At 42.1% G+C, this 16,687-nt stretch overlaps 1 protein-coding gene across 1 annotated transcript in view; it reads right to left on the reverse strand.

The window, feature by feature from the left end:
• Positions 1 to 11,893, reverse strand: part of LOC144508304 (collagen alpha-1(XIV) chain-like) — a 148,775-nt gene extending 136,882 nt beyond the window's left edge. The window contains exons 1-2 of the mRNA XM_078236125.1: positions 11,796 to 11,893; positions 1,426 to 1,526 (exon numbers count right to left, since the gene is read on the reverse strand). Of these exons, the coding sequence (XP_078092251.1) occupies positions 1,426 to 1,501 (76 nt within the window). The 5' untranslated portion in view covers positions 1,502 to 1,526; positions 11,796 to 11,893. The remainder of the gene's footprint in view (positions 1 to 1,425; positions 1,527 to 11,795) is intronic.
• Between the last annotated feature and the right edge of the window lie 4,794 nt (positions 11,894 to 16,687).

Consider the following 16,687-nt stretch of genomic DNA (forward strand, 5'->3'; position numbering starts at 1 on the left):
TGTTAGCGTTTATTAACAGGGGGGTTGAGTTTAAGAGCCGTGGGGTTATGCTGCAACTGTACAGGACCTTGGTGAGACCACATTTGGAATATTTTGTGCAGTTCTGGTCACCTCAGTATAAGAAGGATGTGGAAGCATTGGAGAGAGTGCAGAGGAGATTTACCAGGATGCTGCCTGGTTTGGAGGGTAGGTCTTATGAGGAAAGGTTGAGAGAGCGAGGGCTTTTCTCTTTAGAGTGGAGGAGGATGAGAGGCAACTTAATAGAGGTTTATAAGATGATATGGGGGATAGATAGAGTGGACGTTCAGAGACTATTTCCTTGGGTGAATGTAGCTGTTACTAGGGGGTATAACTATAAGGTTCATGGTGGGAGTTATAGGAGGGAAGTCCGAGGTAGGTTCTTTACTCAGAGAGTGGTTGGGGTGTGGAATGGACTGCCTGCTGTGATAGTGGAGTCGGATACTTTAGGAACTTTCAAGCGGTTATTGAATAGGCACATGGAGCACACCAGAATGAGAGGGAGTGGGATAGCTTGATCTTGGTTTCGGACAAAGCTCGGCACAACATCGAGGGCCGAAGTGTCTGTACTGTGCTGTACTGTTCTATGTTCTATATATGGTAGTGGCCTTCCCCTTGCAGTATGTACAGTGAGCTGGGAGATATGAGTAAAGGTTTAAAAAGAATTGTATCAAATGAATAATGAAGTACTTTTGATTGGTTTCTGGGAAATGTGGACCCATCAGAAAAGCATAAAAGGCTTATAATTTGCCACATGCTGTATCTTAGGCCAGATTTCTTGCAACGTTACTGATGGCAAGTTGGATGATAGATAGGTTTATAAAATGAGTAGGATAATGTGCATTTCATTAGTCTGCTCCTCTGACAAACATATGTGCATTTAAGCCACACAGTTGAGTAAGTAGGTGATAGATGAATCCCTTCAAAGCTTAACTACTGATGTAGCTTTAAACACAAGATTAATTTTGCTTATGTACAGGTGAATGGCAAATAAAAGACTGCAGACCTTTCTGGGGAATCTTTGTTTCCTAAAGAATATATTTTTTCTGGAGATATTAAAGGGGGAAGCACAACAAGGTGGCCAGAAATAGTTTGGCAGGTAGGCTCTAAAACTCGAGGCTCAAGGCCAGATAGCTGGGGAGCAGATAGGCCATGGCTCAGAGCCCTAAACAAGGGCATTCATGAATGGATTGGTTGGCAAGAAAAAATTACTGCAAATAGCTATAGGCATCCTGAGTGCTCAGAAGATTGGTAAAGAATCAAATAGGTTTCAAACAAAAGGTAAATATCCCCAGGTACTTGAAAACCACGAATAAGTTACAGCCAAAATAGGCTGAGTGAATTCTGAATAGATTTATGCATTAATTGTGCTGAAACTATGTCTTTTCATATATCTAAGACAAGTACCTTGTGCCTCCGCTTGACTGATCAGATGAAGCACGGCGATTACAAAGGCAAGAACACAGCTCTGTTGTACGGTCATGGCAAAATCAGCAAACAGCCAAATCCTATCCAAGGGAAAGAAATACATTGAATTAATTTTTAACTTGGCTATAAGTCTTGATAATTGAAAGGCAAAAGAGAGTCATACCAAAGCTATGTTTTCGTGTATGTCAGCCACAGAATCCTTACAGCCAACAGAAAATAGTGATCTCCATCCACTGACATAGCTGATTCAAAATCTCTTAGGTACAGGTTAAAAAATCTTGGCAAAGTATAGAAAATGGCGGACATTGGTTAGAAGATGGGGTGGGCAGGAGTACTAAGTGGGATGCACCAGTGTTCAGTGTTGTGACACTAATTCAATTTATAGCAACGTAGGGGGATTTAATAAGGTCCGTAACAGCAGGAAATATAGTGGGCAGGATGACTTAATCAGGCAGAAGTCGAATATTACTTTCCCACTGGCGGGTTCAAACTTAGAGATGATGTCAGCAGCATGTCCGTGGTGGGTCGGACCTGATGCCTTCCAGTGGTGGGCTCCTAATTGTAAATGTTTGCCTGCCATGAATACTCAATGTGTTAAAACATATATGGGGCGTGGTCTTACCTGCTGTTCATGCCACGCTCCCGCTGCAGCGAGGTCGGAGAATTTGGTGACCAGCCAAATCTCCGTTGACTGCAGCGGGATGGGAAAATCCCGCCAGTGTGAACGGAGGTAAGATTGCAGCTTTTGTAATTATGTCCTACTTTAAAGAATAAGTCAACAGCACCTGAGGATTACGTGGCACCCGATTCACGTTGGGTTCAAGGTGGCATGCAGCAGTCAGCTTTGTGCAGTTGTGTCTGAAGTCAGCTAGTTTCCTTGTTGAACTCTGTGCACAACGGACAGGAGCAAGAGAAGGGTGGCCTGCATGGATGCTGAAGACTGGCAGGGGTGAATCAGGGATGCGAAAGGGTGACGGGTGGAGGGATGGTGACGGTGATGCAGAGTGCGGTTGGGGCATGAAGGAGTGGAAAAGGAATCAGGAGGACAAAGGATGGGGTAGGGGTGAGTCCATCTGAGGGTGACAACAGGCATTTATAATTTAATTGACATACACGAGTCCATTTCATAATAAATTAAATATTTTTTGAATGAATAAGTCATTTGAAATGCACTGTGTGCCAAAGAACGTGACCACAAATTAAAAAGCCTTCTTGAATCAACGGAATCTTGTACTGTTGATCTGAAGATTTGGTCATTTTTTGGCCAGGGCCTGATTTGAGTGAATTGAATCACTGTTTATAAAATGGCAGAATACATGGCCCCAAGTCTTTTTGAGCATAACTCACTTACTAACTGAGTGTGAAAAGAGACTGGCAGCTAACATAAAAGGAAATCCAAATGTTTCATCGAATCCCGACAGTTCAGAAGGAAGCATTCGGTCCATCGAGCTTGCACTGGCAACAATCCCACCCACACCCTATCCCCGTAAGCCCACATATTTACCCTGCCAATCCCCCTGACACTAAGGGACAATTTATCAAAGTCAATCAACTTAACCCGCACATCTTTGGACTGTGGGAGGAAACCAGAGCAGACATGAGAAGAATGTACAAACTCCACACAGATAGTCATCCAAGGCCAGAATTGAACCCAGGTCCCTGGTGCTGTGAGGCAGCAATGCTAACCACCATGCCTCCAATAGGCTTATAAATAATAAAATGGTGACAGAAGAAGGGGTGGGACTATTTCAGGACCAAAAAGGAGATTTACAAAAGGAGGCAGGGGAATAGCTGAGGTATTGAATGAATATTTTGCATCTGTCTTTATCAAGGAAAAAGATGACGCACGGTAAAAGAAGTAATAATTCATCCACTTGAAGGGTTTAAAATTGCTAAGGCTGCCTGTACCACAAGTTGATAAGTCTCCAGGACCAGACGAGATGCATCCAATGATACTGAGGAATGTGAGAGTGGAAACTGTAAAGGCACTGCCCATAATTTTCCAGTCTTTCTGAGGGTTGGTGACAGAGAGCTGGTAAATTGCAAGTGTTACACCCTTACTCAAAAATGGGTGCAAATATAAGCCCAGTAACTGCAGGTCAATCAGTTTAACAGCGGTGGTGGGGCACCTTCTGGAAATTATTATTCGGAAAAAAAATTAGTGGTCACTTGGACAAATGCACGTTAATTAAGGGAAGCCAACATGGATTAGCAAAGGGAAGATCCTGTTTAACCAACTCACTGGAGTTTTCTGATGAGGCATCAGAGAGCAGTGATGAGAGTAATGCTGTTGATGTGATGTACATGGTCTTCCAAAAGACAATTGACGAAGTTCTACACAATAGAACAATGGTTTGGCCTCAATTGGAGTATTTGGCCCAGTTTTGGGTGCCAGAAAGATGTGCAGGCGTTAGAGAGAGTACAGAAAAGATTCACAAGAATGGTTCCAGGGGTGAGGAACTTCAGTTATGTAGAAAGGCTGGAGTGGTCAGGACTGTTTCCTTAGAGTAGAGAAGGCTGAGAAGAGATTTCATGCAGGTATACGATAGCAGGAGAGTTCTGAACAGAGCATATAAGGAAATACTGTTCCCTTTGGTGGGAGGATCAAGAACACGATTTAAGGTAATTGGCAAAGGAAGCAATGGAGAGGAAAAACATTTTCATGCAATGAGTGATTTAGATCTGGAATACACTGTCTGAAACAAAGGTGGAGGCAGACTGATTGAAGCCTTTAAGAGGGAATTGGATTATTATTTGAAAAAAGGATTGCAGGGTTGCAAGGAGAAGGCCGAGGAGTGGCACTAAGTAAATTGCTCCTTCATAGGAGGTCATCTGACACAGCGGTACCGTATCTACCTTCTGGACCAGAAGCTTCAAGTCCAATATCAGGACTTGCTGGCCATGGAAGGACAGTTCATAAAGTGGTTCAATGAGCTGATAATCAGCTCGGGAATGCTTCCCCCTCTATTTCCTTTCCCAAAGGAAAAAAGTGCGTGTGAAGGTACACTAAAAAACAACCGCTCCTTTAGAGAACCAGGGCCGATGTGATAGGCTGACTGGCCTTCATTCTATGTTTGAAACTCCCTGCACTTTTTCATTCGTTTGGACAATTCAACATTAATTTCAGGGATATTGCTAGCCTAATTGGGAAGAAACTCTCCATCATTCTTGTCTTCAGTACTTGGGAGGGTAAGTAAGGTTTGGTTAACTAGAAGGCAAACTTAGCTGCTTGTCATACCAACTGCTACCCTAGGCTTTGATAAGACTAGATATGGTGTAGGGTTTTGTTGGCATTACAGCTGGCTTGGCGGAACTGAGATAGTGGTTGGTTGTGGTGCCTAGCAGCAATGTGATGAGATACACTGCTGCCCCACAGCGCCAGGGACCCGGGTTCGATTCCCGGCTTGGGTCACTGTCTGTGTGGAGCCTGCATGTTCTCCTCGTGTCTGCATGGGTTTCCTCCGGGTGCTCCGGTTTCCTCCCAGTCTGAATGACATGCTGGTTCGGTGTATTGACCCGGACAGGTCCCGGACTTGGGGAATTTCACAGTAACTTCATTGCAGCGTTAATGTAAGCTTAACTTTTGACTAATAAATAAACTTTAAAAACTTTAGATTTAACAGTTGGAGTGGAGCTCGCTGGTCTGAAAAGCAAATCCAGCATTTTGCAGAACTGGGGAGGATATAGTGGTAGGTGATATCAGTTTGGTTTACTGTTGAATTCTTGACGGAATGAGGGGGAGGATATGGCTTACTAATGCAGAATATGGTGGAATACCAGTGCACGGAAGCAGGTGGTGCCAGTATAGCTACTAATTTAATCCCTGGGACTGTTTCACTGTCTCACTTCACTTTTCAGATAATAAATTATTATTTCTCAGCAACTACTTGCTCCACAATCACACAAACATTGTACTACTTTGTTATTTTCGCCTTTGATTTCTTGAAAGGACTGCAGCTGTACTTTAACCCTCTTCAGGATGCATAGTTAAAAGAAAAACTAAACGAGTTTTGGAACTGAGCCAATAAAGCACATTACCCCAGGAAAACGTATATTTACATCAACATGGATCATTGCAATATTGAAGAAATGTAGCAATGAAATTGATAACCAGAAAATCTTGTGTTGTGGCAACAGAATCAAAGATAATTGAAACTGCTTTGACCGTTATTTGCCTTATTTTAAGTTTGTACAACTATCTCAGCGCTACATTTATTGCAACTTTCCCTCCAGCCCTCCCTCTACTTTGTTTCATCATTTTCTGCTTTTAAAAGCTTCCTTAAAAACCAACCCTTCAGCTAGACCTTCAATCACCAGTCATAATCCCTCTATTGCTCAGATTTGACCGCCAACTGTGCAGCACCTTGGGACAATTTTCTTTGTTAAAGTATTAAAGTTACCGCTAATGTAATATGAGCCTTGCCTATAACATATACTTCTTGTGAGGTGGCACAGTGGTTAGCACTGCTGCCTCACAGCACCAGAGACCCGAGTCCGATTCCCGGCTTGGGTCACTGTCTATGCGGAGTCTGCACGTTCTCCCCGTATCCGGTTTCCTCCAGATGCTCCGGTTTCCTCCCACAGTCCAAAAGACGTGCTGGTTAGGTGCTTTGGCCATGCTCAATTCTCCCTCTATGTACCCGAATATACGTCGGAGTGTGGCGACTAGGAGATTTTCACAGTAATTTCATTGCGGTATTAATGTAAGTCTACTTGTAACACTAATAAATAAACTTGAACTTAATCAAGATTACAGATAAAATTAAAAGATTGCAAACAGCAAAATATAGGGCACCAAGAAACTTAATATCTGGCACTTTCAACTTTATAGTTCAGCGATCATCATAAACAAACATAATTTTTAGCCATGCCATTTGTGGGACGACAAATATGTCAGTCTCATGTCATCAGCAGTTTATTTATCATTACCTACTACTGCCCAAAAATGCTCCCATATCTGCAATCCCAATTCATCATAGAAAATCATAGAATCCCTACAGTGCAGAACGAAGCCATTTGGCCCATCGAGTCTGCACTGACCACAATCTCACCCAGGCCCTATTCCCGTAACCCCACATATTTACTCAACTAATTCCCCTGACACTAGGGTCAATTTAGCATGGCCAATCCACCTAACCCACACATCTTTGGACTGTGTGAGGAAACCGGAGCACCCAGAGGAAACCCACGCAGACACAGGGAGAATGTGCAAACTCCGCACAGACAGTGACCCAAGCAGGAATCGAACTCAGGTCCCTAGTGCTGTGAGGCAGCAGTGCTAACCACTGTGCCACCATACCACCCTATTCTTGCATACCTTGATGTTCTGCCATTGCAATACAACATAAAACTTTTGGGCCCTTTAGATTTTCTCCATTTACTCATAATAGATCTCTGATGATGAATTAACTATCATCAGAAGTGGTTTTTTTCATTTCCCCATTGATAATAATGCACATTTACGATGGACATTAAGCTGAGGGAAATTGGCCCAGGAGACCTCTTCCACAGTTGTCAATGAACATTTTAGTCTCTCTAATGTGATCAGAAACTTTGATGTTTCTCCACAACTCATTCCACATGGTGGTTCTCCATATTTGAACTGTTGCATATGGTGAATAGTTATTCTTATTTCCATGCTTGTTTCAATTTTAAAAAGAAAATGTATTTTTATTAACTGAAAACTTTGTTATTAGTGTTCTTGAATTAGTTTTTCAGCTGTTGAGCAGAATGAAATAAAGCAGCAAAGATATATGAAGAAATTTAATCGACTTAGACAGGGATTAAAATATTTTTTTTTACATTGGTTTTGTGAGGTTGTGTCGACTCTATCACTGGAGCTAATGGTTGAAGCAGAGACCATGTCAAAATTTAAAAATAGGTTCAAAAGGTGGTTGAGCATCGGGGATAGAGGAACTGGGATTAGAATCACTGCACATACTGGGGTTGAATACCAACATAGACTAGTTGAACCAATAAATCTGCTTGTGTGTTGAAAGTCACTGGGTTTGTTGAATCAAGATCATTCAATGAGCATTGGCTGTACACATCAAGATTGGAATATTAGATAGTTACATGGGTAAGATGGGTATAGAGGGATATGCGGGAAATTGGGATTAGCTCAGGGGTTTACAAAAAAGAGCGGCATGGACAAGTTGGGCCAAAGGGCCTGTCTCCATGCTGTAAACCTCTATGACTCTATTAGAGTGGGAAAGCGGCATACTGTTCATGCCACAACTTAAATGGTATAGATATTGTGCTGGAGTTAGCAATACAACACATTTATTTTTCTAATAAAACCCATTTGAAACCTCAAGTTACAGAAGAAAACTGTTCCCATAAAATGTCATTGTTGAGCAAGTCCACTAACATTGTAAAAAAGCCTTGTTAATTCAGACAGGTAATTGATTTTGTGAAATTTCATGTACTTGGAGGGGAAAGCAAGATTTACTAAAAAGATATAGGACGACAAAAAAAACATTTCCAGGAGCTGACATTAAGGTAAATGATTATACAAGGCATTTTACTGGTGCCTATCACATGATGATGTTTGTGTGATATTACAGAATTATATTGGTTGGAGGGCAATTATAATAACATTAAATGGACTGTGTTGAAATAAAGCAAAAGAAAACTTTGAGAACAAAATGATTCTATCAACTTCAGCAACGTGTTGGCTTTTAAATGTAGATTAATCCTCCCATCTTATTGATTGCTTTTATCTGCCAATTCCGCTCTCAGACAACAATCTCCCTGTAACAATAAGGTTTCTCAAATGGAGAAATTTAAAATGGAAAATTGGAGCTCCTGTACAATGTTGATATGTTTGAAATTTATTTTTAAAGATGGGTGCAGCACTCTCTATTCACATAAATGTGCTGTGTGGTGTTGTACTGACCTAAAGGTAAGAGTTATTCCTTTGTGCTGGTCTATATGCTCAGGCATTATATTCACTGTCAGCATTCCTGGCCTAAATATGGGAAAGGTCATCAGGTCTCTCACTAGAAAGTGCGTACACACCGCATGGAGAAGGATGTTATAGAATCATAAAATAGAATCACTGAATACCTACAATGCAGAAGGCGGCGATTCAGCCCATCGAGCCTGCACTAACAACAAAGCCACCCATGCCTTATCCTCGTAACCCCAAGTGTTTACCGTGCTAATCCCCTGACACTAAGGGGCCATTTAGCACAGTCAATCAACCTAACCTACACATCTTTGTACTGTGAGGGGAAACCAGAGCACCCGGAGGAAACACACGCAGACACAGGGGGAACGTGCAAACTCCGCACAATGACCCGAGGCCGGAATTGAACCGGGGTCCCTGGCACTGTGAGACAGCACTGCTACTCACTGTGACACTGTATCGCCCAGTGCAAGTGGGATCTTCTCTACATGGTCCAGCTCAAGTGAGATCTTCTCTACCCCATCCTGAGTCAAATAACCTGCCAACACTCACTGCCTGACTTCACACATAAATCGCTTTTTGAGGGCAAGGCACCCGAGGTTGCTGAAATCCTTCGAACAATATCCCAGCATAAATCACATTCAGGAGAGGGGAAATGGTCTGGAGGCAAATGAAGTTTTGGAGCATCGCAGCTCACTATCTTCCTCACTAATGCAAAGCCTCACTAGATGTAAGCAGAGGTCTCAGATACAACATTTATAGGCAACATGTTCATTGATCCTTTGTTTTATTGAGGTTTTGTTGAGATATTGCACTTTTGGAAGATATGAAACTTACTATAGGACAGGAAGGTTTTTCAAACTAGACAGGTGAACATGTGTAAATGACATTGTGTGCTACCCTACTCTCTTGTAATATTGTCATTAAATGTTCTTGTATTGTATTGAATACTCCTCTAAAGCTCTAATTATGATGACTGTTTTACAGCAGCAGCAAGGGGAAGTGCAACAGACCTGTTTCTCCTCAGGCACCCCTGTGCAGATCCCACATCTCAGTATTTGTGACATTAATAGTTACTTGATTCATTGCATTGACAGAGGTGTAGCTACAATCTTGGTAGATAGCTGCTTTAAAAATACTCCACTTCAAAACTGCACCAAAAATCTCTGCATTTTACAAGGTTTCTGTGCAGATTCCAAACAACAAGTTAACACATTGTACAACTAACTCCCAACTACAGCATGTTCCTACATGTGGGCCTTAATTATACAAAAACAAAACTGTGCCACAGTCAAACCTATAAAGAATCTGACTTCTTTTCCACTCCATAAATCTTCACTCCTGAATCAAAATGAAGCAATTGTCCAAAATGACGTTGTCTTTCTGCAGTTAGAATTTATATATTAGAACATCACACAATATTTCAGTGCAGAAGGTGACCATTTGTCCTATTAAATCTGCACTGAAGCTATTTTTCACACTGGGGAATAAAATGGGGTGCAGTATAACATGCTCAGCTCTGGTTCCATAAACTTTCCACTGAGTAAGTTAGGTTAAAATTACCACCGTTCACTGTCAAATTGTAGCATATCCTTTTAGACAGCTAATTAAGGCTATGGTTATCTCAAACCATTGCTACAGAATTCTTTCACAGACTGCAGCATCTAATTTACATGATCCTACAAGGATTACATTTAAAAACAATACTTAATTCATTGCAAAATGATATAAGACTTCCTGAAGTTGAGAACGGTGCTATATAAATGCAAGTCTTCACAATGTCCAACTAATCCCCCTGCCCCCCCCCCACTCTCACCTAGTCTTTGCTGATGATGAATCCTACTTCCTAACTCAATGACAGCTTTGTACGTCCATGCATAGAAACCCAGACAAGAGCCTCACTCCCAACCTGTATAGTGATCAAGAGCATTTCAAATATGTATTAGTTTGTAAAGTATCCAGGAGGCCCAGTGTACTTCCTGAGAACTCTAAAAAACTTGGGTAGATAGTTACTGGAGTAATGTTGGAATAATTTTATAAGTCTCCATTCTAGTATACAGCTTCACTGCAAGTCAAAGAATTAGGAACAATGATATTGTAGCTCAATCGACAATGTTTGCCACCAGCAATGGCTCGCCATGAAATTACCCCCATGTATAATGTAGCATTCACTCAAACCAGCATGACACCACTTCCTACAGAAGATCTCATACTGCTCCAGTGTCACTAATGCATTGTTTAGAAGTGGTAAAGCAAAGTTACTATGATAGAAAAGTACTAGCCTCTTCAGTCTGTCGGTGGCACAGTGGTTAGCACTGCTGCCTCACAGTGCCAGGGACCAGGGATTCAATTCCTGGCTTGGCTCACTGTCCGTGCGGAGTCTGCACATTCTCCTCGTGTCTGTGTGGGTTTCCTCTGGTTGCTCCGATTTCCTCCCACAGTCTGAAAGACGTGCTGGTTAGGTGCATTGGCCATGCCAAGTTCTCCCTCAATGTACCCGAACAGGCGTCGGAGCAGGGTGACTAGGGGATTTTCACAGTAACTTAACTGCAGTGTTAATGTAAGCCTACTTGTGAAACTATTAAATAAACTTTAAACTCTAAGACAGGTCTTAAGTAACCCTTAAGCAGTTTCAATTTTCACAATGGAAATAAATCCTCAATGTAACTATAACTTCACAGATGACGTTTTGAATTAAGCTTGTACTTTAACTCCAGATGTGAGTTGTCTTTCCAACACAAACTCTTTCCATGACAAACACTTACATGATCTCATTTTATCTATACTGTTCTACCTCACACTGATCGATCTCTCTTAGCATCGGATAAAGCTTCACCCAACAGGTCAATAGTTCAGGATAATAAATAGTTCTCGTTTCAGATAGTCACGGCGCTGTGCATTGACACCATTTTTTTTGTTAAAATACAGAGAAGCCAGGTGATGTAAAGCATAAAAATGTTATCAATTAGAATTGTCGCAGAACAGCTAATGCAACTGGAACGCCAGAGGAAAAGGAATCTCCCCTATGCCTGAGAAAGTATCTTTTGTTGTTGCCAGAGGAAGTGACTAGATTTAATACTGCAGTTGTGTTAAGTTCCAAAACTTGTTCAGTGTTCATGCCGTAAAGCTCAGCACTAGTTCCCTGATTTAAACATTCAACTAACACCATATTAAACATCTTCGTGTGCCATTTTTCTTACTATAAAGATATCGGTAAGACCTCAAAAATGCCACAATATACGCCAAACAATTTTTCCGGACCCACGTTTTCAATACAATGCATTTTTTTCTTAAATACACTGAACCTTTTGTACATTTGCTGGGCACGTGTATAGACAGATGACCCCCCCACTCCCGTGATAAACAAAGAACTTCTCCCCTTAATAAATCAGCTGCCATTATTATGAGAGCAGTTTACCGAACGAGAAAGTAACTCTACCTGTTGGAGCGCTGACAATTCCCCTGGTCCTGTCTGATCTGCTGGCTACACACAAACCTGGCTCCTCTTTCACAGGGGGAACATTGCTGCTGCCAGATTTAGATGTCCCCTTGCACAGCTCGCTTATTCAATGACTATATTCCGTGCAGTGTACTTTACTAAAGAAGAGTTTGAATCCTGATAATCAATCAGTTTTTAATCTGATGTGTTCCTCAAGCTAACGCTACTCAGGGGTGTGTCGTCTAATACTAGTGTAGATCTGCCACCCCCCTCCCCTCCCCATGACGAAGCAACGGTATATTAACCCTTCCAACGCTGCATAACCTGCTTGTTCCGAGAAATGTTTCGGAACGTACTTAGAAAACCGAAAAAAAAACATCCTGGACACATTGGTGATATGTGACTAAAGTGTTTAAGCTTGGAACCTTCTTCCTAGGAGGCAGATTTCAGCAGCGTTATCAAAATAAAGATATCTGATCTGAAGCTTCCAATATCTACACTTCACATAAAATCATAGAATCTCTACAGTACAGAAGGAGGCCATTCGGCCCATCGAGCCTGTACCAACCACAGTCCCACCCAGGCCCTATTCCGGTAACCCCACACATTTATCCTGATAATCCCCCTACGTTTACATTTGCCATGTAACATTGGTCTGTTTATACCCTGGGAATATCTGTCCTGATCATTAAAACCTTCTCCCGACCCACTCCCACCTAAGGAAATGTTTGCACAGACTGAAACATCAATTAAACTGCCAACAAAGTGACCAAAATAACCCAAACTACTGTTTTCCCAAAATATATTTGTGAGTGTTTGGTAAATGTGTGCATTTTGCGAGACAACATTAGAAAACTCAGGAAAACATTTTTTAAGAGCCCGCAAGGCAGGCAGTTATAAGTGACAGATCAATCTTATGGTAGATTGCTGGAAGGTGATGCATTTCTGGGTAAAAAAAAGAACACAACACAGGATCACAAGAAATAGGAGCAGGAGTAGGCCACCAAACCTGCCCTACCATTCAATACTCAACTCCTTTTCTGTGCTATTTCCCCTTAGCTCTCTGTTCCTCCATCTATCAAATATTATCCACTTCCATTTTAAGTACTTCTAATGATCCAGCCCCACTTCTCTTTGGGCAGAGAATTCCAAAGATTCACCACCCTCTGTGAGAAGAAATTTCTACATAACTCAGCCTCCCATCCACTGACTCTGTCTACACTTCCCTCTGCCTCGGAAAAGCAGCCAGCATAATCATGGATCCTACGCACTCTGGGCATATTCTCTTCCACCTTCTTCCATCAGGAAAAAGATACAAATGTCTGAAGTCACGTGCCAACAGACTCAAAAACAGCTTCTTCCCTGGTGCCATCAGACTTTAGAATGGATCTACCTTATATTAAGTTGATCTTTCTCAACACCCTCGCTATGACTGTAACACTACATTCTGCACCCTCTCCTTTCCTTCTCTATGTACGGTATGCTTTGTCTGTACAGCATGCAAGAAGCAATACTTTTCACTGTATACTCATAGATGTGACAATAATAGATCAAATCAAATCAAATCAGTAAATGAGCTTGCTGTTCAATTATGGTCAGTGGTCAGGATCTCAAAATTGGAGGGCCAATAGGAGGCCATTGGAAGTAATCAATCTTCAATTCAGGTAAGAGAGAGTGAGGTGCCCTACAATGTTTTAAACTTTTACATTCAAAAATGGAATCACCATCCCATTGTGGAGGGGGAGCTGTGGCCTATAGTTGCTGACGCTGTGCAGGCAGGGATGCCCTTAAAGCTTCCCTGGCACACTGGCCCCCCAGTCTGCTACCAGGTGTCTGCCTCCAGTCAGCTGTGGCCCAGTGAGATTTGGGATTCCATGGGCCACCTGGAAACTACTGTTCCTAGAAAGAGATCTCAAGACTAGATGTGGAACTGGGGAAAAAGATCTGAGTTAGGACAGTGGAGTACAGCACCCACCTCACATAGTTTTCCTACTGCCCTCTTACCCCATGACTCATCACCCATAAATAGCTTGTTGCCTTGTTGCTTGTTCCTCCCAGCACCCACAACCAGAAACAACTCTAGCCAGATCACTCTTCTGATGGGGCAGGGATTTTACAAATGGCTGTCAATATACAAACCTGTGCAGGTGCCGGCGATTCTACATGCCTTCATCTTGTAGCCTGTTACGTCTTGCAGACTTTGCCATAGTCGGTGGGAGTCTGTGTGGCTAGCTTGGGACTCTAGCTTGGCTCGGTACTGCTTTTAGGCATCTTTGATGGATTTCTGTGGGTCATATCTGGATTTCTTGCATAGGTCAGGGTTGCCTTACTGGAACACCTTAGATCTGGACTTCTTCAAGCAGTGGATATCCCTGTTCATCCATGGTTTCCGATTGGGAAACATGCGGATTTGCTTCTTTGGCACACAGCCTTCTACACACTTACTAATTAAGTCAGTTACTGTAGTGGCGTATTCATTCAGGTTGGTCACTGAGATTTACTGGAAAATTCAGGGAAATCACTACTGGATGGTTGCTTCCCACACAGCATAGGATGGTGACCCCCAGTTGACCCTGATGTTAGGGTTCTGACCCAAGGGTGAAATCCAGGACTGTTTTTTACTGACTTCATCCTGCTGCTTTATAAATTGCGACATTTGAGCTTTCCTAGCTTAAAGGTGCAATTCTGGAATATGTTTTATACTTCTGGTGACCCTGTGTTGAAAAGGGATACATGCAATAAAAAGCAGTTCAGTGAAGAACAACCAGGGTGATTCTAGGTCTTAGAGGATTAATTAATAAAGAAAGGTTCAAATGACCAGAACTTGTTTTTGCCAGAGGAAAGAAAAGTGAGAGGAGACATGATATATCTTCAAAATAATGAAAGGGATAGATAAAATTGAAATAAGCACAGGCATTGAGCATAGGATTAGACAACACAGGAACACCAGTATATAATTCACATCCTTCAAGCAAGTTTATATATGAGAGAAGATCTTTTCCTTAATGGGATAATCAAACTGTGGAACGGAGTTCTGGGGAATGGAACTTGTTCAGTGGCAATTGACATCTTTAAAAAGCAGTTGGCTCTAATATCCGTGAAGAAGAGGAAATTAAGTTTTACAGGGCAATAACTCTTGTAGATTATTTTTCGGAGGAAGTAGAGAAAATGACAATATTTCTAAAGCAGGGATCAAAAGGTGGTGGTGTCTGTGGAAATTCAAAAATCACCCATGGACTTTGTGTAGAAAAGATTGGATACACCAGATGGCTTCCTCATGACTTAAACAATCTTGCATTCTTGTAGGAGCGGCACAGTGGCACAGAGGTTAGCACTGCTGCCTCACAGTGCCAGGGACCTGGGTTCGATTCCCAGCTTGGGTCACTGGCTGTGCGGAGTTTGCACATTCTCCCCGTGTCTGTGTGGGTTTTCTCTGGGTGCTCCGGTTTCATCCCACAGTCCAAAGATGTGTGGGTTAGGTTGATTGGCCATGCTAAATTGTCCCTTAGTATCTGGGGGACTAGCTAGAGTAAATGCATGGGGTTATGGGGTTCGGGTCTGGATGGGATTGTGGTCAGTGCAGACTCAATGGACTGAATGGCCTCCTTCTGCACTGTAGGGATTCTATTCAGAGTTTCAACAATAATCAGTGAAATGAAAACAGAATAGGATTGGTTTTAGAGGGACAGTCTGAACTAAGCAATGAAAAATAATCTGGAAGAGTAGATTTCAGGAAACTACCCAGAACAGAAGTGTATCTGGAACTGAAGCTTGGAGGAGAGTCAGAGAGAGTCTGAGGCTGAAGTTAGGAACAGAGGCTGAAAAGATCAAAGGTTCAATGCCCTATCGCATGCTTGCACCATTACTGTGGTGATACATTAAAAGCCCTCAAACACAATTAGTTACATTGTTTTCCTGTCAAATTTATTTTTTAGTCCAAAAAATTATGGTTTTGATGCAAACAGAAATCACAACTGCACTGAAATTATTCACTAACCTGAGGTTAGTGGGGAGGTGGTGGTGGATTTGTAATATCACTGGAACCAGTTATCCAGAGGCCCACGCTAATGCTCTGGAGTTATGTGGGTGGCATTTAAATTCCATTAATTAATAAATCTGGAGCGGAAAGCTAGCCATCAGTAATGATGTCCAAGAAATTGTCATCAATTTTCATAACAGCCCCTCGGGAAGAATATCTGAGATTCTTAACTGTTCTGATCAACAAGTGACTCCAGGACTATAGCAATGTGGTTGGCTCTTAACTGCCCTTTGCAATGGCCTTGCAAGCCATTCAGTTCAAGGCAATTAGCGACGGGCAACAAATATCGGCTATGCCAGAGACGCCCACACCCTATTGGTTCAGAAATAGAAATTCCAATCCTCTTCCCGCACCTAATGGCTAGGACAGACTTTCATCTGTTTCCATAGCTGGTAATTTCCGGAACTGGTCATTGGTCTGATGCCAAGGTCTTATAGCTTGAGGGGCGCCATTCCACATTGAGCATAGCTGACTAGGGGTCTTTCCTGCTCTTACTGCCGGCCATTGGCCTGTTGGAAGGATATGCAGGTTGCCACACTCACCCTGTTTGACCACTCTAGGCCATCAAGTCCCTGGGTGGGTCTCGAATGCAGAGCTTCTGGCTCAGAGGCAGGGATGTTACCCACTGTGCCACAAGACCTCCAGGGAAATAGATATAGTTTTAGGTAATGTATATCTGTATTTGTGGGGGTTAGGAAAAATATATAGCTTTAAGTTGAAATTTAATTTGTATTTATGTATCTGTGCGTTAAGAAATCTTGAGTTTACTTTCACTTTAAAATATGCCTGCATTTTAATGAGGTTTTATGACTTTTAGAATAGGAACTAAAACTATGCTGCAACACAGCACCCA

Source organism: Mustelus asterias, chromosome 20 (genome assembly GCF_964213995.1).
Source record: "Mustelus asterias chromosome 20, sMusAst1.hap1.1, whole genome shotgun sequence".
Classification (NCBI taxonomy): domain Eukaryota; kingdom Metazoa; phylum Chordata; class Chondrichthyes; order Carcharhiniformes; family Triakidae; genus Mustelus; species Mustelus asterias.